The sequence below is a fragment of the Hyla sarda genome, chromosome 1 (assembly GCF_029499605.1).
Source record: "Hyla sarda isolate aHylSar1 chromosome 1, aHylSar1.hap1, whole genome shotgun sequence".
In the NCBI taxonomy this organism is placed as follows: domain Eukaryota; kingdom Metazoa; phylum Chordata; class Amphibia; order Anura; family Hylidae; genus Hyla; species Hyla sarda.
The window spans coordinates 208,884,984-208,910,865 of record NC_079189.1 but is presented as its reverse complement, the minus strand read 5'-3'; the positions used below and the strand labels follow the sequence as shown (position 1 = coordinate 208,910,865).

Below are 25,882 nucleotides of genomic sequence, written 5' to 3'. Positions count from 1 at the left end.
TGCCCAGAAATTCATTGTTGTCTATGAAATGGCGCATTTCCGAGCGGTCCTAGCATCCACAAGAACACTTGTTTTTCGGGCAGACATTCCACACATTTTTGGCTGTGTGAACATGGACTCAGGATGCACCATATTAACAGTTTGCACCTTCAATTGGCTGAAAAAGTGGCACAGTTAAGCCACGCCCCCTTTCATGTGAAGCCATGCTTATTTGTCAAGCGGGTCTCAAAAAATGTTTACAGCACATAAGAAACGTGGTACAAGTAAATTTTGTAGCGCAAACCACATAGGTTTTTTTGAAGGAGGCAGTTTTGATTATGACTAAATGTGTGAGCATTCGGATAGAGAATCATAATGGGGCAGGCACCATAACAAATATACAACATCAGTATCTAGGTACAGAGGTTTTTTTTTTGGGATGCTAATTGAAAAATTATTCAGCTGCTGGACAACACCTTTCAAAGGGTACCTAAAGCATTTAGGTACTGAACAAACTTGCAGTTTTAGGTACCCTTTTTCTTTAGAAAGAAAAACAAAAAGGAAACACAAAAAAGCCTAACAAAGCTGTATTTACAATAAAAATCAAATCACAATAAAAATCAAACCTGTGTAAAACAAAGCCATGTCTTAAAGGGGTATTCTGGGAAAAAAACATTTTATCCCGATGTCTGATCACGGGGTGCCGCTGTTGAGACCCCTGCGATCTCCCTGCAGCACCCGCATTCTATGCGAGGACTGCATCTGGGGACGTGACGCCACTCCCCCTCCATTCATGTCTATGGGAGGGGGTGTGACGGCAGTCACATCCCCTCCCATAGACATGAATGGAAGGGGCCTGGCGTGACGTCCCCAGTCTTTGAAACCTAGAGGTTTCCAAAACTGGAGATTCAGCACCAGTATAGAATGCGGGTGCTGCAGAGAGATCGCAGGGGGTCTCAGCAGCAGGCCCCCCGCAATCAGACATCTTATCCTCTATCCTTTGCATAGGGGATAAAATGTTTTTGCCTGGAATGCCCCTTTAAGCCTCCAATGTTACAAAATATTACAAAAGTTCAAATGTTTTGTAAGAGAAATCTAATGTAAAAAGAATTAAGCAATTTATATGGGTTATGTTAAGCTTACCTGCAGCTTCTAGAAGTGCCTCTAATCTTGCCTGTGTCTCTGGATCAACTGTTCTTAAATCTGTTCCATCGGCTGTGCCCGATAAAAGGAGCTTGGATGCGGTCTCCAGCATAGGGTTTTCCAAATCATCTTGGTCCAGAATGAAAGATTCCACCTGTGTAAATAGAAATCATGGGTCAGAAAAAAAAAAAAATACAACATTTATGAAGCATGTTTAAGCCACACACAGAAATCATGACTCCTAGAGTAGCTTGTAGCTCCATCCCCAGAGTAGACAGGTATAAAGTCAGACACTAGACCAAGATCCAATGTCTGGGTTCTACTATGAATATTTTCAGGCAACTGCTGGTCTTTCTCCTGCTCTTTCTAAATAACATTTGGACTAGCTAAAGCCAGGTAATCAGGAGTGTCAATGGGCAGCTAGAGGACCCCCAATTCCAAAGAATGCAGCTTATTTACAGTAGGGATCATGAGGCAGGCAATTTTTGTTGACATGCTGCCAGTAATTGCAACAAAAACCTAGTCATTTTCTTGACAGCCTGACATGTTAGCAGACATACAGCTATTACAGTCAGACGCACAAATGCAACAACCTGTACTGAATTGAAGAAAACTATCTCCAGATTTTCAATCTGATCGGTTGCTATGGGTAACTGCTCCACTGTTCCTCTACACAAGATTTGATAAATCTCCCCAATGCATTTATGATATGGCCATAGACATACACCACTCATTCCCACCCTTGGGGCAACTAACCATCCTTTGTTATGATACTAAAACTGTGGAATTAATAAAAGCTGTGAATGTGATGCATGAAGTTATCCATACAACATAAAATCATGGAGCCATCTGTTCCAACCTAAACGGAATTAATTATTTGTGTACGCCCGCTTTCTGTATCAGCATACATTAAAAGGGATTTTATCCAGCGTGACAAAGTTATTCCCTATCTACAGGATAGGAGATAACTAGCTGATGTGAGGGGCTGAGAATGGGGAGCCCGTATCCCAGGTCGTACAGGCACAATACCACTTTATCATTCACCCTCTATGGGAGATGCCAGAAGCTGCTGTACACAACAGTTTCCACAGTTCCCAGAGAATGAATGGAGCCACAGTGCGGGCACAACCAGAAGCACCATTCTAACTGGAGACCCTGGTGTCTGTTCTCAAGATTGCAGGGAAGCCGCAGCAGTTGGATCCCCTGCGATGAGACAGTTTTTTCCTATCCTATGCACAATGTCAGATGGGAAAGCCTTTTTAAGTTCCAACCACCATGTAAAACACCGGCATTGATAAATTCCCCCTAAGTCTGGTAGCTAAACCAGACTAGATAGGCAGGAGAAAACAGCATTGGCATTGTCAGAGGCTCTGATGGCACTAGATATCATCAGGAAGGGATGATACCAGCTGCATGTGTGCCCTTCAACAATCAGTCGAGTTTAGCAGCAAAAAGGTGCACAGTGGTAGGCAAACTAGATATTGGCTGGTCGCCCTTTTCAGTTCCACATCTATGAAGGTCTATATCTGTTTTTAGAACCAAACAGCGTGTTCAAAATAGCAGACCATGCTTATTGCTGCTACGGGACAGTGCTGGCAAACTAGTCCTTGTCCAATATACTATAGTACAGAATTTACACAAACCCTTGGATCACGACGATCCACTTCTTCGGGCCAATTTTCGCTTTTACACTCTTTTCCTCCTCACCCTATAATAGCGATAACTAACTACTATAATAATACCTTTTAAATTTTTCCATAACATATGCTACGAAAAAAAACAAAATATAAAAAAAAAATTGGTGAAGTGAAATTGAAATAGTAAAAGATAATTTTCCAAATTTTGTGGGGGTTTTTTACGCCATTTACCTTGTGGTTGAGCCAACATGTTATTTTGATACATTAGGCCGGCCTGATTACAGCAATACCAGATTTGTGTAGTTTCCATCACGTTTTACCAATTAAAAAAAAATCTGAACTTTGAGGCTGTATGAGGGCTCATTTTTTGCGCCATAATTTGTTATTTGTATCGTATCATTTTGGTATTTATCTGACACTTTAACTCCTTAAAAATCCCCTGCCCCAATAAAAATGAAAATTTTCCTTCCCCCCCCCCCCATTTTACCCCCAAAAAGCGTAATTTTTTTTCTATAAACATATTTTGTATCGCTGCATGCATAAATGTCCGAACTATCAAAATATAATGTTAATGATCCCGTACGGTGAAAGGCGTAAACGTAAAAAAAATTGTTCCACTGAAGGACAATTCGACATTGAATGTAGAGATCTATTTAGAAGGTTTAAGCAACAGAATTATCCCAGTAAACACCTTAAAAAAAGCTTATTATAGAGCAAAAACAAGTGACAGGAGAGATCTACTTTTGAATAATAGACAGACAGACGAGTCAAAAACTATTTGATGTATAGGTACCTATGAATGGTACACAAAGTGACAGGGATTCTGCATAGATATTGGCATCTACTCACTATGGACAAGGATCTAGCGAAAGTGTTGGGGACGAAACCAAGAATGTTCTGGAGAGGACAGAACTTGAGGGACCAATTGGTCCAGTCACCTAGAGAAAGAAGGAGGTGAAACCTTTTTTGCTATTTAACAAAACAACTGGATCATTTCCATGTGGACATTGTGTCTTTTGCCAAAAAATTGTCAAGACCAAGTCCTTTACTAACCCAATTGATAATCGTACTTACGAAATTTGCCAATTCATAAATTGCAATACTAAGAAAATAATATACATTGCCATGTGTGAATGTCCAAAAATTTACATTGTTAAGACCACGCAACCTTTCAAACGGAGGGTCTCTCAACACCTAAGTACTAGGGATCGACAGATTATCGGTTCGGCCGATAACCACGATTTTGGGCATTATCGGTATCGGCAATTACCTTGCCGATAATGCCCCGCCCACCGCACCGCTCCCCCCGACCTGCCGCACCGCCCCGGTCCCAATGCCTCCCCCATCCCCGGTTTTATTATTACCTGTTTCCGGGGCCCACGCTACTTCTGGCTCCTGCTGCGTCCTGCGTTACACTGTGCGCAATGACGAGTGACGTGAGGTCACCGTCAGTGCGCACAGTGACAGCTCAGGAGGATGCCGGTGCAGCGGCGGTGGGGGGGTGGGGGGTGGGGGGGGGCGGTGCGGTGGTGGGGGGGAGCGGTGCGGGGGAGCAGTGCGGCGGCGGTAGGGGAAGTTGAACTTGATTAGTTGCAACTTCTTTCCCATGTACAAATTATTAAAAATGATTAAACATCAAAACAGAACCGAGGTCCTCATCCTCATTACAACCAGACAAATTTCAGTAGAAGTGACACTATATATCACTAATAAAGGTGAACTAGTATCAACCTAAAAATCTGCTCCCATAACCCTTATTATCCTCTTCAATAATCCAACATTTGCATAGGGGCATTTAGAATCAAACCATTGCCCTTCATTAATCTCATAAAGCCATACATTGATATCTGGATACAGATTATATACGATTATATATATATATATATATAATGACTCCTAGAGTAGCTTTTATAAATAAAACCATGTTTTGATCATTGGAAATATACTTTTTATTACATTTAAGTTATAACAATTGGACTTTATAAGCACTAATGTTAATGTTTGTTTAGTAGAAGTACATGCACTATACACAAGATATTTAGCCATATGAGATAGGAAATAATCTAAGTCCCCTGTCATGCGCAGTACTGCCGACACAAGCAACTGCATGCACGAGATTAATACTGTCTCGCTCCATCTTAACATTGAAAGTATTACGGCGCAGATACATCAGTGACATCGGCAATAATTATAAAGATTGTGCGCATCGCGTGGATCTCGCGTGAACAGGATGCGGGCACTGAATGATGAAATCACAGTCAAGTCAATAAAACAACAAGAGGAGGATTGGGTAAGTAACGGAGCGCTCTAGGCGTCACTGTAACTAATTTACGCACTTAGATGATTGGTAGTAGTGAGGAACGGACTTCTGACAATAGGGGTGAGTCTATAAATCCTCTCCCCTAACACATGGGAGGATGTTTGCCTCATTTCCCTCCTGATGACGGTGTGGTGACACTGAAACATGAAGAGGGAGGCAATACTTCATGCTTTAATCGCGTCCCTATATCCCTACCTACAAATCTATACAATACTGGCAGTTGCTTTCAATAAAAAGTGGTGGAAGAGCTTGTAGGCCCCACCAGCAATAAATATTGGTGGTGCAGCCGAGAAGCACCACTAATACTACCTACCAACATATCATAAGAGGGGGTGGAGCCATAATACCACATTGGGAAATAGAGGGTGTTATGACCCTCCATGTGGAGTACTATAGATAGGACCCCACCTTGGTAGTTACTGCCAGAGTCTTCTGACAATAAAATATAATACAGGGTATAGGGTCATCTATTTTAACAGCACGAATCACCAGGTTTATTTTATTTTAATACATATCTAATAAAAAGGTATTTTTTAGGTAGTCAGTCCCGATTGGGACCTTAGTGCTTTGGTCTTTGTACTTCGGAGCAATTGTGATTAATTAGCTAAGGTTGTCCCAGACTAGTGCTTTGATAGGGGGATGCTGCATGAGAGATTGCGGGGGTCCCCAGTGGCAGGACCCCTCGCAAATCAGACATTTTATCCCCTATGCTTTGGATAGGGGATAAGAGGTTTTCGGGCCGGAGTACCCCTTTAACCTAAGCGGACGCATGTCATACATACCAAGCATCCCCATAGAGACCTGTGACATGGATGTACAGCATGTCACAAATATAGGTAGAGATTACTAAGACCAGCAGGGACCTCCACAGTATCAATGCAAAATTGCCAAGGCATTGTATATAATCAGGGGAATTTATCAATGTTTGTGTGGGTTAACACCCTTTTTCTGCCTTTTTTGTGTGTAACGGTAATATGTTAATTTTTTTCCCCTAAAATGTATTGCATTAAGTTTAAAGGAAATCTATTATCAGTGTTGAAGAAGCAGCAGCTGTGACGTGAGCGTGATCCTGGAGCGCCGCCTATGTACCAATCCTGCTTTTGGAATGGAACCAAGGATAAGGGATAGGCAAGTATTCTTCTAACCAGTGTCACCTACACTAGGTGAGTGCAGGTGACACTGATGACTGATTTTCTTTAATGTGTTAGAGGGATATTTGAATCTGGGATATTTATAGTATTTCTAAAGGATATGCCAAAAATGTCCCACAGATGTTGGTCAAACCTTTGTGACTATTTGCCATACTATAGCTCCCTAGGCCCCTCAGACCTGCCTGCGGCCGCCATTAGCGCAGCATGCCAGCTGCATAACTCCCACTGACTCTAATGGGAATTATGGAAACAGTCTAGCTAACGCTACTAGGCTGTTTACACAGCTCCTGGAGTTACATGAATGGTGTAGCTCACACTGCCACACTTTTAAACACACTTCATATACAAAGTCAATGAGTGTTACACAAAAACTTTAACCAGTTCAATTTCTGGCAACTGATTAATGGTTTGGTCAATCAAGGAGCATACGCTAAAGAAAACCCTCTGCATAAAGTCAACAAAAAATTGTAAAAGGAAAAAACTAGTTTACTTAAAATTATTTTATTTAAACAAAATAAAAGCACAATGTCAAATTTACGGTTGAAGGTTTTGCTACATATCCAATGCGTTTCAGAAGGCAAATCTACAGTAATAAGATTTTATTTCAGATTTGTTGTATACTTTGTTTACCCCACTGAAATAATTAGGAAAAATGGAAACAAATTCACCCTGTATCCACAACAAATTGACATGTTAAGGACTTTTGACATTGCAGTCAACTTCCTAGATATTATAGATTTAGATTTAAATGATCGATTTAAATGGGCACTGTCAGATCCAAAACCTTTTAATATGTTGTTACTGATTAACCCCTTAACGACAATGGACGTAAATGTATGTCATGGTGCATTGGTAGTTAACGCAACATGACGTACATTTACGCTCCCCCATGACCGTCATGCGCGGCAGGTCTCGGCTGCTATCAGCAGCCAGGGACCCGTTGGTATTGGCGGACATCCGCCATTAACCCCTCAGATGCCGTGATCAATACAGATTGCGGTTCTTTGAATGGATGATCGGACCGCCCACAGCGCTACCGCGGGGATCCCATCATCCAGCATGGCAGCCGGAGGTCCCCTCACCTGGCTCCGGCCGTCTCCCGGGGTCTTCTGCTCTGGTCTGAGATCGAGCAGACCAGAGCAGAAGATCACCGATAATACTGAGCAGTGCTGTGTCCTATAAATAGCACTGAACAGTATTAGCTATCAAATGATTGCAATAAATATAGTCCCCTTTGGGGACTATTAACCCCTTAAGGACCAAGGACATACCGGTACGTCCTTGGTCCTGCTCCCGTGATATAACGCGGGGTTACACGGTAACCCCGCATCATATCACGGCGGGCCCGGCGTCATAGTGAAGCCGGGACCCGCCACTAATAGCGCACAGTGCCGCGCGCTATTAACCCTTTAGCCGCGCGCTCAGAGCTGAGCCGCGTGGCTAAAAGCGAAAGTAAAAGCTGCCGGTTAGCTCAGTGGGCTGTTCGGGATAGCCGCGGCGAAATCGCGGCATCCCGAACAGCTTACAGGACAGCGGGAGGGCCCCTACCTGCCTCCTCGCTGTCCGATCGCCGAATGACTGCTCAGTGCCTGAGATCCAGGCATGAGTAGTCATGCGGCAGAATCATCGATCACTGGTTTCCTATGAGAAACCAGTGATCAATGATAAAGATCAGTGTGTGCAGTGTTATAGGTCCCTATGGGAGTGTGCTGCCTTCGCAATGTATTTTACATGCTTGGCACTCAGCAGGGTCTGTTCCTTTAAGACCCTCCATTTTCTTGAAGCCTAGAGGCGGGCCTTCTCTCTAAAACATAGGGCTAGCTCCGGCATGTCTCATTCATTCCAGCTCCAGCCACCACAGTGACCAGATCCACAGGACTTCTTAAAGCTAATACAGACTGCAAATCTGATAAATACCAAAGCCTGTGAGTACGGAATTGTTAGTTAGCCTGTGCAGAGAGATGCTCGGCATTTGTAGATAGATAATGTGTTTTCAGTGTGTAGTAAGTGAGCACATGTTAGACTATCTATGTATTAGCTATGCATAATGTAAGGCACTTGAATAGCCATGCTTATATCTGTCTTTCATATGTTTGTTTTACAGTTTTACCGCACTTTCATTATATCTCAGTAAAGATTACATCAGTTAAGCAACCAGCGTGTCTTTCCTTGAGATTCGGTATAAACTTGATGTGAAGCTGTGTCCACGAGACAGCGGAGACATTATAGTAAAAAGGCTTTTAAAACGTTATCAGAAGCAGTTAATCAGCTTTGAATCGTCCGCAGCAGTAAAAAAGACTCATAAATCCTGTGCCCTGCAGTCTGTGTCGGAGTAAGGGCGCGAAGCACTAGAAAGTGAAACTAATTCTCTCACGTGCTATAACACCGCTGTGCTGTGTCCAGTCATCATCATTATCTAGCTGCCAGCTAAATCAAGATGCAGAACCCAGAGAACAGCACTCTGACAGTTAACCCTCAATGCTCCTATAAAGAGGAAGACACCTTGCCAAGAAGTAGATCTAGGTGCACAACATTGTCTAGAGCGTCCAGTCAAACAAATCTAACTTCGGTTAGCGCCGATGCATCAAGATTTAAACGCCATAGTTCTAGACACTCAAGCACCACCAGCCTGTCATCCGCTAGCGCCATAGCAACTAAGGCAAGAGCGAAAGCAGAGGCAGCTTGTTCAATGGCGTCCTATGCAAAGCAGGAAGCTGAATTGATGAAAGAACAAGCAAAAAGTGAATCTGAAGCACTTAGAAGAAAAGCTGAATTGATGAAAGAACAAGCAAAAAGTGAATCTGAAGCACTTAGAAGAAAAGCTGAATTGATGAAAGAACAAGCTGAAGCACTTAGAAGAAAAGCTGAAGTGCAAGCATCTTTACACTTACTGCAACAGCAGAAAAACGCTGCAGCAGCCTTAGCCGAGGCAGAAGTTCTCACAAGGGCTGCCGAAGCTCAGTTCGCTGACATAGAAACCCAGATGTCACCCCTCAGCGCAAGCCAACGTACCCGTGAGTACATACAGTCACAAGCAACCATGTACACTGACCAGCAGTTCAATGACACACCAAGGCCATCATTGACTCCACCAGCAATAAGCAACTTTGATTCTACGCAACACTGCAAGACTGAATCAGAACCTCAGGGTAGGAAGTCAAGTGGTCACATCCTCAGAGACCAATCTGCCAACCTGACAAGAGTGCAAACGGATGCTGATGTACTCCCTCCTCAAGCAAATACAAGTCTGGATTATAGCAGAAAGACTTACAACAGAGGAGAAGAAAGCAGACTTAGTCAAGTACCTCATCAGCCTTACCAGCCGCAGCCATACCCTGAGTTTACACCTAGGAAGTATTCACCAGATGCAGCAAGAGCTACAGAGGTAGCAAGATTCCTGATGCGCCGTGAGATAGTGAGCGCTGGTCTCATGAAATTCGACGACCGTCCAGAAAACTACTGGGCCTGGAAGTCATCTTTCCTAAGCGGTACCCAAGACTTAGATCTGACAGACAGAGAAAAGCTTGATCTGCTCGTCAAATGGCTAGGACCAGAGTCCACTGAGCAAGCCCAAAGAATCAGATCAGTACATGTTCATGATGCAGCAGCAGGACTTGCAATGGTGTGGAGGAGACTAGAACACTGCTATGGGTCACCTGAAGTGATTGAAGATGCTCTTCTGAAGAGGATAGAAAATTATCCAAGAATGACAAACAAAGACAATCAAAAGCTGAGAGGGTTTGGGGACCTACTCTTAGAAATAGAAGCCGCTAAGTCTAGTGGATATCTGCCAGGTCTCTCATACTTAGATACAGCACGTGGAGTTGATCCCATAATCGAGAAACTTCCTTTCAACTTGCAAGAAAGGTGGGTCACTCAAGCATCAAGATACAAGAAAGATCATCGAGTCGCATTTCCACCATTCGCCTTCCTTGCTGAATTCATCGTAGACCAAGCTGAAACACGCAATGATCCAAGCTTTGCTTTCCTGAACAAGAGAACTGCAAGCTCCCCAAAGGTAGAGCAAAAACATCCAACGCCTTACAAAGAACACAGAGCAACAGTTTCTGTACGGAAGACAGAAGTCTCGCCTGAGTCTGCAGTCAATCAGGAAGACAGCGCAAGTAAGAAAGTTGAGGAGCCAGACAAAATATGTCTAATCCACAACAAGCCTCATCCACTAAGAAAATGTCGCAGTTTCAGAAGTAAGACATTAGAAGAGCGCAAAGCTTACCTTAAAGACAATCACATTTGTTTCAGATGTTGCTCTTCAATTCAGCATCTTGCAAAAGACTGTACAAAAACAATAAAATGCACAGAGTGCAGCAGTGACAAACACCTGTCAGCACTGCACCCAGGACCACCACCATGGAAACAAGAAGTTCCAGCAAGTCAAGAAGATCATGGTGGGGAGCAAGGCGAGAGTACAATGCCAGCAGTAACCTCAAAGTGTACTGAGATCTGTACAGAGCAGGGCCGCCCCAGATCATGTTCCAAGATATGCTTAGTCAAGGTGTATCCTGCAGGCTTCAGAGAAAAAGCAATCAAGATGTACACAGTCTTGGATGAACAGAGTAACAGATCTCTGGCAAAAACAGAGTTCTTTGACCTCTTCGGTGACAAAGGAAGTCCAACTCCATACACCCTGAAGACTTGTTCTGGAGTTGTAGAGACAACAGGGAGAAGAGCAAACAACTACATCATTGAGTCATTAGATGGAAAGACAAAGGTGACTCTTCCTACCCTCATAGAATGTGATGAGATACCAGACGACAGGTCAGAGATCCCCACACCTGAAGTTGCTCGTCATCACCCCCATCTGGTGCGAATAGCAGACCAGATACCAGCACTAGATCCAGATGCTGCAATCATCCTTCTACTTGGGAGAGATATCCTCAAAGTGCACAAAGTCAGAGAACAGTACAATGGGCCACACGATGCACCATTTGCACAACGCCTTGATCTCGGATGGGTCATCGTTGGAGAAGTATGTCTAGACGGACTCCACAAACCAGAAAAGGTAAATGTCTACAGAACACATCTGTTACAGAATGGTCGTACATCTTGTCTTTGCCCATGTACCAACAGTCTACACATTAAAGAGAGACTTGTAAACCCAACACATCATCCGAGTATCCAGAGGTGCATGGAAGACTTAGCCTCAACTGGAGATACAGATGAACTGGGCTGTAAGGTGTTTGAAAGAACACGAGATGACGACAAGCTAGCACCCTCGGTGGAAGATACTCTCTTCCTTGAGATCATGGACAGAGAAGTCTTCAGAGACAAATCAGGCAGCTGGGTAGCCCCTCTACCCTTCCGGTCACCACGCCATCGCCTTCCTGACAACAAAGTACAAGCAGAGAAACGCTTCACTTCGTTGCAGCACATGCTACAAAGAAAGTCAAATATGAAGAAACACTTCCAAGCCTTCATGCAGAAGATCTTTGATAACGATCAAGCTGAAAGGGCACCACCACTACAAGAGAACCAAGAACACTGGTACTTACCAATATTTGGGGTGTACCATCCTCAGAAACCAGGCCAGATACGCGTAGTATTTGACTCTAGTGCGAAGCACAAAGGCATCTCACTAAATGATGTCCTTCTCAGTGGACCTGACCTGAACAACACACTCCTTGGAGTACTCATCAGGTTCAGAAAAGAACTCATAGCAGTGACAGCAGACGTACAACAGATGTTCTACTGTTTCCTTGTTCGTGAAGATCACAGAGACTACTTAAGGTTCCTGTGGTATGCAGACAATGACTTTAACAAAGAAATCACAGAGTACAGGATGAAGGTACATGTGTTTGGAAACAGCCCTTCTCCAGCTGTAGCTATCTACAACCTGAGACGAGCAGCACAACAAGGTGAAAGACATGGTCAAGAAGCCACACAGTTCGTCATGAAGAACTTCTACGTAGATGATGGACTTGCTTCTTTCTCCAGCAACGAAGAAGCTATCAACGTCCTGAAAAGTACAAGAGAAATGTTGGCAGAATCCAACATAAGACTGAACAAGGTAGCTTCCAACAGCAACAGAGTCATGGAAGCATTTCCAATGGAAGACCGTGCTAAAGACCTCAAAGACTTGGATCTAGGAACAGAATCACCACCCTTGCAAAGAAGTCTTGGGATTAGTTGGGACCTGAAGACTGACAGTTTCACCTTCAGGGTCTCCAGAGAAGAGAAGCCATTCACAAAAAGAGGTGTCCTATCTACAGTCAACAGTCTTTACGACCCCCTGGGGTTCGTAGCACCCATCATCATGCAAGGCAAAGCTCTTTTGAGACAGATCACTACTGAGCAAGAACAAAGTGACTGGGACATACCTCTACCTGAAGAGAAGGAAATGCAGTGGAAGTTGTGGAAAGACTCATTGTTAGAGCTTGAACAACTCAACATCCCTAGACCATACGTATCTGTTTCCTTGTCTGCTACAAAGAGAAGAGAAATATGCATATTCTCTGACGCCTCCACTATGGCTATCGCATCTGTCGCCTACCTTAGGGTAATAGACACTGAGGGACAAAGCCATGTCGGGTTCCTCATGGGAAAATCTAAGCTGGCTCCCAGACCGGCTCACACTGTCCCACGTCTAGAACTTTGTGCTGCTGTCTTAGCTGTAGAAATGGCAGACATGATTACAACAGAACTGGACATCGAGATCCATGCAATGAACTTTTATACAGACAGCAAGATTGTGTTAGGATATATTCACAATGCTTCAAGAAGATTTTATACATACGTGGCCAACAGAGTGACACGTATCAGAAAGTCTACAAGTCCAGAACAGTGGCATCACATCAGCACAGACAAGAACCCAGCTGATCATGGGACGAGACTAGTGCCAGCCGCTGCGCTCAAGCAAACTAACTGGTTTGTAGGTCCATCCTTTCTTCGTAAACCAGAAACCAAAGAAACTACTCAGGTAGAGACCTTTGAGCTCATAGAACCAGATCAAGACAAAGAGGTAAGACCTCAAGTGACAGTTTGTAGGACTATAGTTACAAGAGACAGTCTGGGCGCTCATAGATTTGAAAGGTTTTCCAGCTGGAAGTCGCTGACCCGTGCAATCGGAAAACTTATCTGTCTAGCCAGATCCTCCTGCAGAGCTACCAATACTGATCAGCGTAGCAATGACCACCTTGAACAAGCCAAGGTCACGATCATCAGATGCGTCCAACAGGAAGTCTTTAAAGAAGAAATCCAAGGCCTTCTGAAAAAGGAAGAGATTTCTCAACACAATTCACTCAAGGACTTGTACACCAAGCAATGGAAACAAGTTCAAAGTCTTGCGGACATTTTCTGGAAGAGGTGGAGACAGGAATACCTTATAATATTCCAGCCACGCAAGAAATGGCAAGATGACAAGCCCAATTTACAAGTTGGAGACATTGTCTTACTGAAAGACTCTCAGGCCCACAGGAACGAGTGGCCTATTGGACTCATTGTGGGGACTGATCCTAGTAGTGATGCTAGAGTTAGAAAGGTTGAAGTTAGGATTGTTAGACAGGGCATTCCCAAAGTGTATGCAAGACCAATTTCTGAAGTAGTTTTACTCCTGTCCAAGGGTTAGTGGCATAACAAAAAGTATGCCAGGTGGGGAGTGTGCTGCCTTCGCAATGTATTTTACATGCTTGGCACTCAGCAGGGTCTGTTCCTTTAAGACCCTCCATTTTCTTGAAGCCTAGAGGCGGGCCTTCTCTCTAAAACATAGGGCTAGCTCCGGCATGTCTCATTCATTCCAGCTCCAGCCACCACAGTGACCAGATCCACAGGACTTCTTAAAGCTAATACAGACTGCAAATCTGATAAATACCAAAGCCTGTGAGTACGGAATTGTTAGTTAGCCTGTGCAGAGAGATGCTCGGCATTTGTAGATAGATAATGTGTTTTCAGTGTGTAGTAAGTGAGCACATGTTAGACTATCTATGTATTAGCTATGCATAATGTAAGGCACTTGAATAGCCATGCTTATATCTGTCTTTCATATGTTTGTTTTACAGTTTTACCGCACTTTCATTATATCTCAGTAAAGATTACATCAGTTAAGCAACCAGCGTGTCTTTCCTTGAGATTCGGTATAAACTTGATGTGAAGCTGTGTCCACGAGACAGCGGAGACATTATAGGGAGCTATAACACTGCAAAAAAAAATGTGGAAAAAAAGTGAATGAATATCATTTAACCCCTCCCCTATTAAAAGTTTGAATCACCCCCCTTTTCCCATTAAAAAAAAAAAACACAGTGTAAATAAAAATAAACATATGGTATCACCGCGTGCGGAAATGTCCTAATTATAAAAATATATCATTAATTAAACCGCTCGGTCAATGGCGTACGCGCAAAAAAAAACAATAAGTCCTATCAATGCAAAAATCGTACCGTTAAAAACTTCAGATCACGGCGCAAAAAATGAGCCCTCATACCTCCCCATACATGGAAAAATAAAAAAGTTATAGGGGTCAGAAGATGACAATTTTAAACGTATAAATTTTCCTGCATGTAGTTATGATTTTTTCCAGAAGTACGACAAAATCAAACCTATATAAGTAGGGTATCATTTTAATCGTATGGACCTACAGAATAAAGATAAGGTGTCATTTTTACCGAAAAATGTACTACGTAGAAACGGAAGCACCGAAAATTTACAAAACGGCGTGTTTTTTTCAATTTTGTCGCACAATGATTTTTTTTTTTCGTTTCACCGTACATTTTTGGGCAAAATGACTGACGTCATTACAAAGTAGAATTGGTGGCGCAAAAAATAAGCCATCATATGGATTTTTAGGTGCAAAATTGAAAGTGATGATTTTTTTAAAGGAGCAAAAAACGAAAATGCAAAAATGGAAAAAAAAACCCGGTCCTTAAGGGGTTAAAGTGTAAAAAAAAAAAAAAAAGTACAAATATTTGAAAAATCCCCTCACCCAATTAAAAGGTAAAAACTTCAGTTTTTTCAATTTTACCCCCCAAAAAGAGTAAAAAACGTTTAAAAAACTCACATGGTATTGCTGCATGCGTAAAAGTTTGAAGTATTAAAATAAATTATCCCGTACAGTGAGCAGCGTAAACTTAAAAATATTTTTTAAAAATCCAAAATTGCTGCTTTTTTTGTCATTTTATTCCCCAAAAAATGTATAGAAAGATTTATAAAAAGTAAAACCTAGGCAACAGTGGTACTGATAAAAACTACAGATCATGGTGCAAAAAATGAGCCGTCATAACATTCAATATACGGAAAAATTTGAAAGTTATAGGTGGTCAAAATAGGCCAATTTCAAACATACAAATTGTTAAAATGGTTTGAGATTTTTTATAAGCGGTACAATTATAGAAAAGCATATAACATGGGTATCATTATAATCGTATTGACCCACAGAATAAGGAAAACATGTCATTTTTACCGGAAAGTGTACAGCGTGAAAACAAAAGCTTCCAAAATTTGCTAAAAATTGCGTTTTCTTTTAAATTTTCCCACATAAATATTTGTTTGGTTGCGCCGTACATTTTATGGTAAAATAAGTGATGTAATTACAAAGTACAGTTGGTGATGCAAAAAACAAGCCCTCATATGGGTCTGTGGATCGAAATATAAGAGAGTTATGATTTTTAGAAGGTGAGGAGGAAAAAACAGAAATGCAAAAATAAAATTGGTCTGGTCCTTAAGACCAAAATGGGCCTGGTCCTTAAGGGGTTAAAGACCTTTTGAAATACAGTTGCTTACAAAATATTAAACATTTCAGAAAATGGCTCCTGAACATCAAACTACTAAAGGTCCCCATACCTACTGGAACACTAACTAGTCCTGCTGCAGCATCAGGCCCCCCCTTCCCCGGAGAGGATTTCTAACACCGAGTTAATGAAAAAAAGGAATTTAAAGGGGTTATCCAGGAAAAAACTTTTTTTTTTATATATCAACTGGCTCCAGAAAGTTAAACCGATGTGTAAATTACTTCTATTAAAAAATCTTAGGGTCTTTTCAGTACTTATGAGCTTCTGAAGTTAAGGTGGTTCTTTTCTAAGTCCTCTCTGATGACACGTGTCTCGGGAACCACCCAGTTTAGAAGCAAATCCCCATAGCAAACCTCTTCTAAACTGGGTGGTTCCCGAGACAGGTGTCATCAGAAGATCACTTAGAAAAGAACAACCTTAACTTCAGAAGCTCATAAGTACTGAAAAGACTAAGATTTTTTAATAGAAGTAATTTACAAATCTGTTTAACTTTCTGGAGCCAGTAGATATATATTATATATATATATATATATATATATATATATATTTAAAAAAAAAAAAAAAAAAAAAAAAGTTTTTTCCTGGAATACCCCTTTAATAAATATAGGCATAAAATAGATGTACATTGACCGGATCAGATCCCACTGCGCTGCACATTTTAAGCAGCGTGAAATACGGTGCGTTAGCGCTATGTGGGTGCGTAGCCTTAAAGGAAAACTGACAGCAGGGTCACCCATACAAACCTGTAGTACGAGTATTTTTGACATAAGTCCTCTCATAAATGGTGTAACTTATGTAAAATAATATGTAAATTAGTATTTTTGCACACTAGAGCGTGTTTCCTAGCCCTTCTGTGCACTATTGTGCCCATTTAGCAAGTACAGTAAGAACAAGAGGGTATCCTCTACATTTAGAGGAAAGAAGGTTTCTACACCAGCACAGACGGGGGTTCTTTACTGTAAGAGCAGTGAGACTGTGGAATTATCTCCCGGAGGAGGTGGTCATGGTGAACTCTGAAAAAGTTCAAAAGGGGTCTGGATGGATTTCTGGAGAGTAATAACATTACAGGTTATGGACCCTAGATTTATAGGGACAGAAGGTTGATCCAGGGATTTATTCTGACTGCCATATTTGGAGTCGGGGAGGAATTTTTACGTCTAGTATGAGGATTTCTTGCCTTCCTCTGGATCAACTCAGTACGGACTCAGGGTTATAGGTTGAACTTGATGGACTCTGGTCTTTTTTCAACCTTATGAACTATGGCCCTGATTTATCAAACTGTGTGACAGAAAAAAATAGAGGGATATTCCCACAACAACCGATCACAGCTCAGCTTTCATGTTACCTCAGCTCATTAGCTGAGCTGTGATTGGTTGTTGTGGGAAAATCATACAGTTTGATAAATTTGGGCCTATGTTACCATGTAACATCTCTTAACCCCTTAAGAATGCCACCTGTTTAACTTAATGATCAAGCCCAATTTTTCAAATCTGGCACGTGTCTCTTCCAGTGTTAATACCTCTGACATACTTTTACTTAATGATGCAATTCTGAGGTTTTTTGTGACATTGTACTTTATAATAGTGGTAAATTTTTGTTGATGCAGCATTGTTTGTAAAAAAAAAAAAAAAATAAAAATACTCCAAAATGTTGTAAGAAATTGGAAAATGTCTGGCTTTTTTAAATGTAATTTTTTATGGCATTCACAGTAAAGTAAAAAAAATATGTTATTTTTATTCTGTGAGTCAGTACGATTATGGAGATACCCAATTTATATAGCTTTTTTGTTCTTTCCTTTTCTCATCAAAATCTTTTTCCCCCTTTTTTGAGTGGTCATGTTCTGACCACACAAAATGGCCATAACTTTAATTTTTTTGTCCAACGCCATTGTGTGAGGACTTATTTTTTGCAGACTAGCTGTACTTTATATTGGTACCATTTTTGCAATTCATACTACCTCTCGATCTTTTTTATTCCAAATTTTGGCCCAATTTTTTTTCTAAAGCATTCACCGTGCAAATACCATTATCGTTTTATTGTACAAGTCATATTTTTAGAGTGCGTTCTAAGGTTATGTTGACACGGCTGAATGTCTGTGCAGAATTCCGCATGGACATTCTGCTGCAGCAGAGTCGCATTGATTTCAATGGGATTCTGCTGCCCAATTCACACGGTGGAATTTCCCCTGCACATGTTTCTGCCAAGGAAATCCTGATTCTGGCTTCTGCAAAAAGACTAGACTTCTCGGTTTTTTTTGTGAGTTTTGTTTGGAAATGCACTGCCATATAGAAGACGGCGCATTTTCGAGCGGTACTAGCACCTGCTGGATTATGCAAACGTGCAGAATGTCTGCCTGTGTTTTCCCTTTGGAGGTTCTGCACATTTTACGCTGTGTAAAGAAACGAGAGACGTAAAAAAAAATAACATAAAATGTGAAACACCAACGGCAAGTTTCTAGGCACAATGGCTACCTGGTTCATATGACTTATTCGGCCTTGCTTTGGACCCAACCAGACAGGGCCCCAAAATATACCACAGCACCAGACAAATGTACAGTCAAAGGTCAGTAGATCAAGTTATGTAACTGAGGCATTTGCTTATATGTTGCAACAACACACACTATTCACATTTCCTTCTATAATGTAACTGAGTATAAAGTTCAGGGTTTTGTAAGAAAGAAAACAAAAGGTTAAGGAAAGGTAAATCTGTATATTGTATTGGGCACATAGGCTAAGATTTTTACCGAAATCATGTGTCTGCTGCATAATAGAGACCCAACACGGGTCACAGGCTCTGGGGCAACAGTGGTGGTAAGACTACATTGGGTGTGTGGTCACTTATGCCACCAAGCACTGCACAGCCTCAAAGATGCCCTGACAGATCCCATTATAAGTTCATGGGGTAAATTGTTGACTGGAAATATTACAACTGATACTGCTGGAGAAACCTATGGGCAGCAATACTGTAACAATGTAGGCAAGATGGACTACTGGCTCAGGAATGTCCCCACCATGATATTTATATTCCATAACTAGTAATTTAAGAAAGGGTTGGCCTCACAGGACTGCCTTAAAAGCTGCTCCATATTCCAGTTCATTCCAGATTTTCATATACATTAACACTCCCCTCCCCTGAAAACAGCACTAGAGGGAGCTTATGGTAGACAGGTTTACAGCCCTTATTAAAGTGGCATTCCGCTGGAATATATAATATATAAATTTTTTTTAATCAATGGATGCCAGAAAGAAACACATTTGTAAATGACTTCTATTTAAAAATCTTAATCTTTCCAGTACTTATCAGTTGCTGTATGCTCGAGAGGAAGTTGTGTAGTTCTTTTCAGTCTGACCACAGTGCTCTCTGCTGACACATCTGTCCATGTCAGGAACTGCCCAGAGTAGGAGCAAATCCTCATAGCAAACCTATCTTGCTCTGGACAGTTCCTGACGTGGTCAGACAGAAAAGAAATTCCAAGAGAAAAGAACTTCCTGTGGAGCATACAGTAGCTGATGTACTGGACGGGTTAAGATTTTTTAATAGAAATAATTCACAAATCTGTTTCACTTTCTGGCATCAATAAAAAATAAATAAAAAATAAAGTATTCCAGCGGAGTACCACTAAGCCTAACCTAGGGGTTATTCCTTCATTTGAAACTACAGCAATGTCCTACCATACAATATATTGGTCTTATTGTGTGCCGTATGGCCATGAAGTGCTGGGCAAAAATCACAAGTGGTTTTACAATGCAGTTTTTTTCCCCCACAGTTTGTACAGGTAAGGGAAGGTTCACTTCAGTTTAAATGCACAGCGCGAGCAGTGGCCGGGCCTGTGCATCTGAGGGGGTGGGGGGGGGGGGGGGGGGTTGGCGTTCAGCGGTCAGGATTGCTGCCCCTATGAAAAGTGAAGAACCAGCCCTGCACGTGTGATTGGTAAGCAGTAGGTCAGCGGAGGGTGGGACAGGGACTTGATGAACAGAGGCTGCAGCGGTGCGGCCTAGCATCTGACCACCCCGCCCGCAGCAGCCATATGACCGCCGGTTGTTCGGTAATGGGATAAGTCAACAACGAATCCAGTTATCGAATTTTATCGATTTTATCGAACAATCGTTGCAGCCCTAATTGAAGCCTATGGTGACCGAAGTAATCTGTTACCCTCCAGAATTTTTACATTCGTTCTAGCTACTGAGTATGCTGAGAAAAAATTAATAACTGGTTAAAAATTAACTGGCACTATGGAGATAAACCGATGTTTAAACGGATGATAATAACGGATGTTAATGGTCTGTTATTTTTTATTTAATTTTAACCAGTTTCAGATCTGTTAATAATGACCTCTTATGTGACATAACAGACATTTCATAACAGATATGCCTAACGATGATGTTAATATAGCCTAACACATACTGAAAACAGGTTTCACAGTAAAAGCCATGTGACCTAAAACTGCATCATCATACATTGTACACTAACAAAATAGGGGAAGAATTACTGACCCAGTTTAACATCTAGATAGCTCATGATGTATGATTTGATTTTGCTTACTGTACACCAACTATTTTGCTTACTTTTCACCAATAATTTTTAACAAAACTTAAAAGCATATTTAACCCCTTAAGGACAGAGGGCGTATGGGTACGCCCATGGGAATTTCGTTCCCCGCCGCTAGCCGTTTGGGGACCGGACCAGGATGCCTACTGAAATCATTCGCCGAGGGGGGAGGGTCCTAAAACCCCCCATGTCGGCGATCGCTGGTCAATTCAGACAGGCGAGCTGCGGCGATTCTGGGTCATACGTGTCTCCGCTGACACGGAAAATAAGGGGGATGGGAGGTGTCCTAAACACCCACAATCCCCCTGAAGGGATAGGAGTGAGGTGGCAGGGGTGCCACCCCTCCTATCCCGGCTATTGATCAGTCAGAAGCGGCCAACTAATAGCAGATCAGGGGCGGAGGGGGAGTTAAAGTTTGGTTCCCCTGTTCCGCCCACCCACAGTAGGTCTGGGCAGAACGGGGAAACCGACTGTTACAGGCACCGGAAGTCACTTGCCAGGGGCGATCACGTGCAGCTGACTCCCTGGTGAAGACTATGGAAGCCGGTGAGTTGCCTATCAACATCTGGAGGCCTACAGTTTGGAGATCACTATACAGTGGTCTCCAAACTGTAGCCCTCCAGATGTTGCAAAACTACAACTCCCAGCATACCCACACCGCATTTTGCTGTCTGGGCATGCTGGGATTTGTAGTTTTGCAACATCTGGGAGGGCCACAGTTTGGAGATCACTGTGCAGTGGTTTCTAAACTGTGGCCCTCTAGATCTTGCAAAACTACAACTCCCAGCATGCACCAACAGCAAACGGCTGTCTCGCCATGCTGGGAGTTGTAGTTGCGTACCTCCAGCTGTTGCATAACTACATCTCCCAGCATGCCCATCGGCGATCAGTACATGTTGGAAGTTAGTTTTGCAACAGCTGGAGGCACACTGGTTGGAAAATACTGAGTTAGGCAACAGAACCTAACTGAAGGTTTTCCAACCAGTGTGCCTCCAGCTTTTACAAAAGTACAACTCCCAGCATGCACGGTCTAACAGTGCATGCTGGGAGTTGTAGTTTTGCAACAGCTGGAGGTTTGCGCCCCCCCATGTGAATGTACAGGGAACATTCGCAATGGTGAGTTTACAGCGAGTTTCCTGCTTCAAGTTTGAGCTGTGGGAAATTTTCCGCAGAAGCTCAAACCCCTAGTTGGAAACTCACCGCAAATCCCCGCCAGTGCGAATGTACTTTAAAAAACACTACACTACCACATAAAGGTTAAAACACTTACACGGTCCGCACCAATAAAAATGTAAACGGATCGTACGGCACTGTTTCTAAAACGTAGCCTCCAGCTGTTGCAAAACAACAACTCCTAGCATTTCTGGACAGCCACCGACTATCCAGGCATGCTGGGGGTTTAGCAACAACTGGAGGCACCCTGTTTGGGAATCACTGGTGTAGAATACCCCTTTGTCCACCCCTATGCAAGTCCTAATTTAGTCCTCAAATGCAAATGACGCTCACTTTGGAGCCCTGTCTTATTTAAAGGAAACAGTTTAGGGCCACATATGGTTTATCTCCGTACTCGGGAGAAATTGCGTAACAAATCTTGGGGGATTTTTCTCCTTTTACCCCTTATGAAAAGGAAAAGTTAGGGTCTACGCCAGCCTGTTGGGGTATATAAAAAAAAAAAAAAAAAATGTTTACAGTAACATGCTGATGTTGCCCCATACTTTTTATTTTCACAAGAGGTAAAAAGGAAAAAAATAAAATAAAAAAAAAAGACCAACAAAATTTGTATGCAATTCCTCCTTAGTATGGAAATACCCCATATGTGGGTGTAAAATGCTCTGTGGGTGCACAAGGCTCAGGATGTACATTTGAGGCCTAAATTGGCAATTTGCACAGGGGTGGCTGATTTTACAGCGGTTTTGACAAACACAAAAAATAAATACCCACATGTGACCCCATTTTGGAAACTACACCCCTCACGGAACATAACAAGGGTTATTGTGAGCCTTAACACTCCACAGGTGTTTGACAAATTTTCATTAAAGTTGGATGGGAAAATGAAAAAAAAAAAATAATTTTTTGTTTAAAATGCTGGCGTTACCCTAAATTTTTCATTTTCACAAGGGAAAATAGGAAAAAAGCACCCCCCAAAATTTGTAACCCCATTTCTTCTGAGTAAGAACATACCCCATATGTGGATGTAAAGTGCTCTGAGGGCGCACTACAATGCTCGGAAGAGAGGGAGCGCCATTGGGTTTATGGAGAGAAAATTTGTCCGGAATTGAAGGCCATGTGCGTTTACAAAGCCCCCATGGTGCCAGAACAATGGACCCCCCACATGTAACCCCATTTTGGAAACTACACACCTCATGGAATGTAATAAGGGGTGCGGTGAGCATTTACGCCCCACAGGTGTCTGACAGATTTTTTGAACAGTGGTCCGTGAAAATGAAAAATGTGATTTTTCATTTGCACAGCCCACTGTGCCAAAGATCTGTCAGACGCCAGTGGGGTGTAAATGCTCACTGCACCCCTTATTAAATTCTGTGATGGGTTTAGTTTCTAAAATGGGGTCACAAGTGGGGGGCGCCCACTGTTCTGGCACCATAGGGGCTTCCTAAATGTGACATGCCTCGCAAAAACCATTTCAGCAAAATTTGCTTTCCAAAAGCTAAATGTGACTCCTCTTCTGAGCATTGTAGTTCGCCCGCAGTGCACTTCACATCCACACATGGGGTATTTCCATACTCAGGAGAAAATGACCCCCAAAATTTGTAGCCCCATTTCTTCTATTACCCCTTGTAAACATGTGAAATTTTGGGGAAAACAATAGCATTTTAGTGAAAAAAATTATTTTCATTTACACATCACATTTTAACGAAAAGTAGTCAAACACCTGTGGGGTGTTAAGGCTCCCTGTACCCCTTGTGGGGTGTATTTTCCAAAATAGTAGGCCATGTGTTTTTTTTTTTTGCTGTTCTGGCACCATAGGGGCTTCCTAAATGCGACATGTCCCCCAAAAACCATTTCAGCAAAATTCACTCTCCAAAACATAATTGTTGCTCCTCCTCTTCTGAGCCTTCTAGTGCACCCACAGAGCACTTTACATCCACATATAACGCATTTCCTTACTGGAGAGAAATGGGGTTACAAATTTTGGAGATTTCTCTCCTTTTACCCCTTGTAAAAATGCAAAAAAATGGCTCTGCAAGAACATGCGAGTGTAAAAAAAGAAGGTGCAGTTTTATAATGGGGTAATTTATGGGGTATTTCTAATATGAAGGCCCCTCAAATCCACTTGAAAACTGAACTGGTCCCTGAAAAATTCAGATTTTGACATTTTCGTGAAAAATTGCTTCAGAATTTTGAAGCCCTCTAATGTCTTCCTAAAGTAAAAACATGTCAACTTTATGATGCAAACATAAAGTAGACATATTGTAAAATTAGGTCAGCAAGTGAAGCAAGTAAGCCTGCATACGTGTTGCCTAACTTTCATTCATGGTGTTAATAAGTAGAGACACCTCAAACAGGAACTCCTGACCACGTGCAGAACAAGGAAGGCAGAGTTAAGAACTATTCACATGGCAGAATTTCTGCACATCCATACCAATTCCGCTTCACCATTCATTTGGGTTGTTTCTGGCTTGTGCGGAATTCCGCCGAATAGACCCTAAGGAGAAACAGAAGAAAGCATAGGCCAACAGCATTCTCCCGAGTGTGAATATACAAATGTTGGGGGTAAATGTACATTGCATAAGTAATCTAAAACAAGGGTCCTACAAAATAATTTTACTGAAGTCAAGAGTTAGGCGGCATTCACACTTCGTTTTTACATTATGGGTGCCGGACCCGGCTGGGGGGGAGGGGCATGAATTGGATTACTGATAGGAAGTCCAGAAGAGTCCTGAGCACATCTGCTCCCTTATGGCTTTAGAATTACACCAACTTAACATTAATACATTCCTTCAAATTGGCATTGTGGATAAACCAGACACATGCAAGAAAGATCACAAGCAAACATCTAAAAAAGGAATGAGATTATTTTATATTAACTAAGCTTATAATAACCCTGAGAGGTTCACAGAAACATCAGGTGATTCATTTGCTTCTGTTGTACAGCTAAAAGCTGGACCATTTATTTTTGCACAGTCAGCAGCAGGACTACAGGATATGCTCATTGATCAGCTGGCTTAGTGAAACTAATGCTCTCCCTAAAATCAGTAGCTGCCATGAACTCTTGGGTTAAATTCACATGGGGCAGAAATGCTGCTGATTTGTGCAAGTAGAAGCCGCAATAGATTACACAGATAACATTCTATAATTCTCAGTGTGGCAGACATTTTGTGCATGGAAATCAATGGCAATCATGCGTTATACCAGTCACACAGCAGCATTTCTGCTGCAGGAATTCCATTGAAGTGGATTGGTAATAAATTCCTGCAGAATTCAGTGCAGAAATTCTTCCATGTGAACAGAGCCTAAGGAGTTGCCATGGCACAGGTGAAATGATTACCATGACACTGCTTGCAGGGTATTTTGTACCTGTACTGTTATGTGTGAATACAATCTAAGGCCCTTTACACAGCAGAATTCTGGTCAGTATTTGGTAGTATCTGTAAAACAAAAAGCCAGTGGAGGAACAGAACACTTCGTATAATGGGAAGATTTGTCCTTGTCAGTCTTATGGGCCCACTCTTAGTTTTAACTTACAAATACTTATGAAAGTTTTTCTGTGTGAAGTGGCCTAAGGCTACATTTAAGCTTTTTTTCATTATGATTTTTTTTTTTCTACAGGCTGTATGTAATCCTGAAATCAATCCATGGAGGCATCCTCATGCTTACATATGATAGCTGTCAGACAGCCATCTCTCAGTGTCCATGGGGGAGATTTATACCTGTGGAGAGGCAAAGTAGCCCATAGCAACTAATCTCTCATTCCTAACAGTCTGTGAAAAATGAAGGAAGCGATCTGATTGATTACTCTGGGCAACTGGCCTCTCCACAGGTTTTTCTAAATCTCCTCCCCCCCCCCCCCCATGTGTTCTTAAAGGAGAACTCCAGAATATAAAAATTGTCGCCCATACTGCTAGCAGTGAAAAGATTAAGATGTACATACCTTCCTTGGCCGGAAATAGGCTGAGCGGCAGTGTGAACGCTTCAGGACACAAAATTCTTCGCTACACCGCACCTGCTGCCGGGGCCGAAAACGTCACACTGCCACTCAGCCTATCGCCGGCAGAGTCTGACTGGTGATTGGCTGAGTGCAGTATGATTCATCTGACCACCAGCAACCAGGAAGTGGATCGCGGCGGAGACCGGAGCCGGTTACCGGAGGCCCCGGGGGAGCGGAGGAAGGTATGTACATCTTTATTT

At 42.3% G+C, this 25,882-nt stretch overlaps 2 protein-coding genes across 11 annotated transcripts in view; one reads left to right on the top strand and one right to left on the bottom strand.

Moving 5' to 3' along the window:
- Positions 1 to 25,882, bottom strand: part of ANKRD17 (ankyrin repeat domain 17) — a 142,279-nt gene that overhangs the window by 78,024 nt on the left and 38,373 nt on the right. For 9 of the 10 annotated variants that reach the window (XM_056567863.1, XM_056567858.1, XM_056567876.1 and 6 more), the window contains one exon: positions 1,123 to 1,276. In XM_056567863.1, coding sequence (XP_056423838.1) covers positions 1,123 to 1,276 — 154 coding nt within the window. Of the gene's footprint in view, positions 1 to 1,122; positions 1,277 to 24,116; positions 24,176 to 25,882 lie in introns of those variants that run through there. The other variant, XM_056567897.1, reaches the window with a different exon arrangement.
- On the top strand, positions 10,681 to 14,363 carry LOC130362846 (uncharacterized). Its single transcript, XM_056567922.1, has 2 exons — positions 10,681 to 14,063; positions 14,243 to 14,363. Exon 1 carries the CDS (start codon positions 10,780 to 10,782, stop codon positions 13,810 to 13,812), a length of 3,033 nt encoding a protein of 1,010 aa, XP_056423897.1. The 5' UTR covers positions 10,681 to 10,779; the 3' UTR covers positions 13,813 to 14,063; positions 14,243 to 14,363.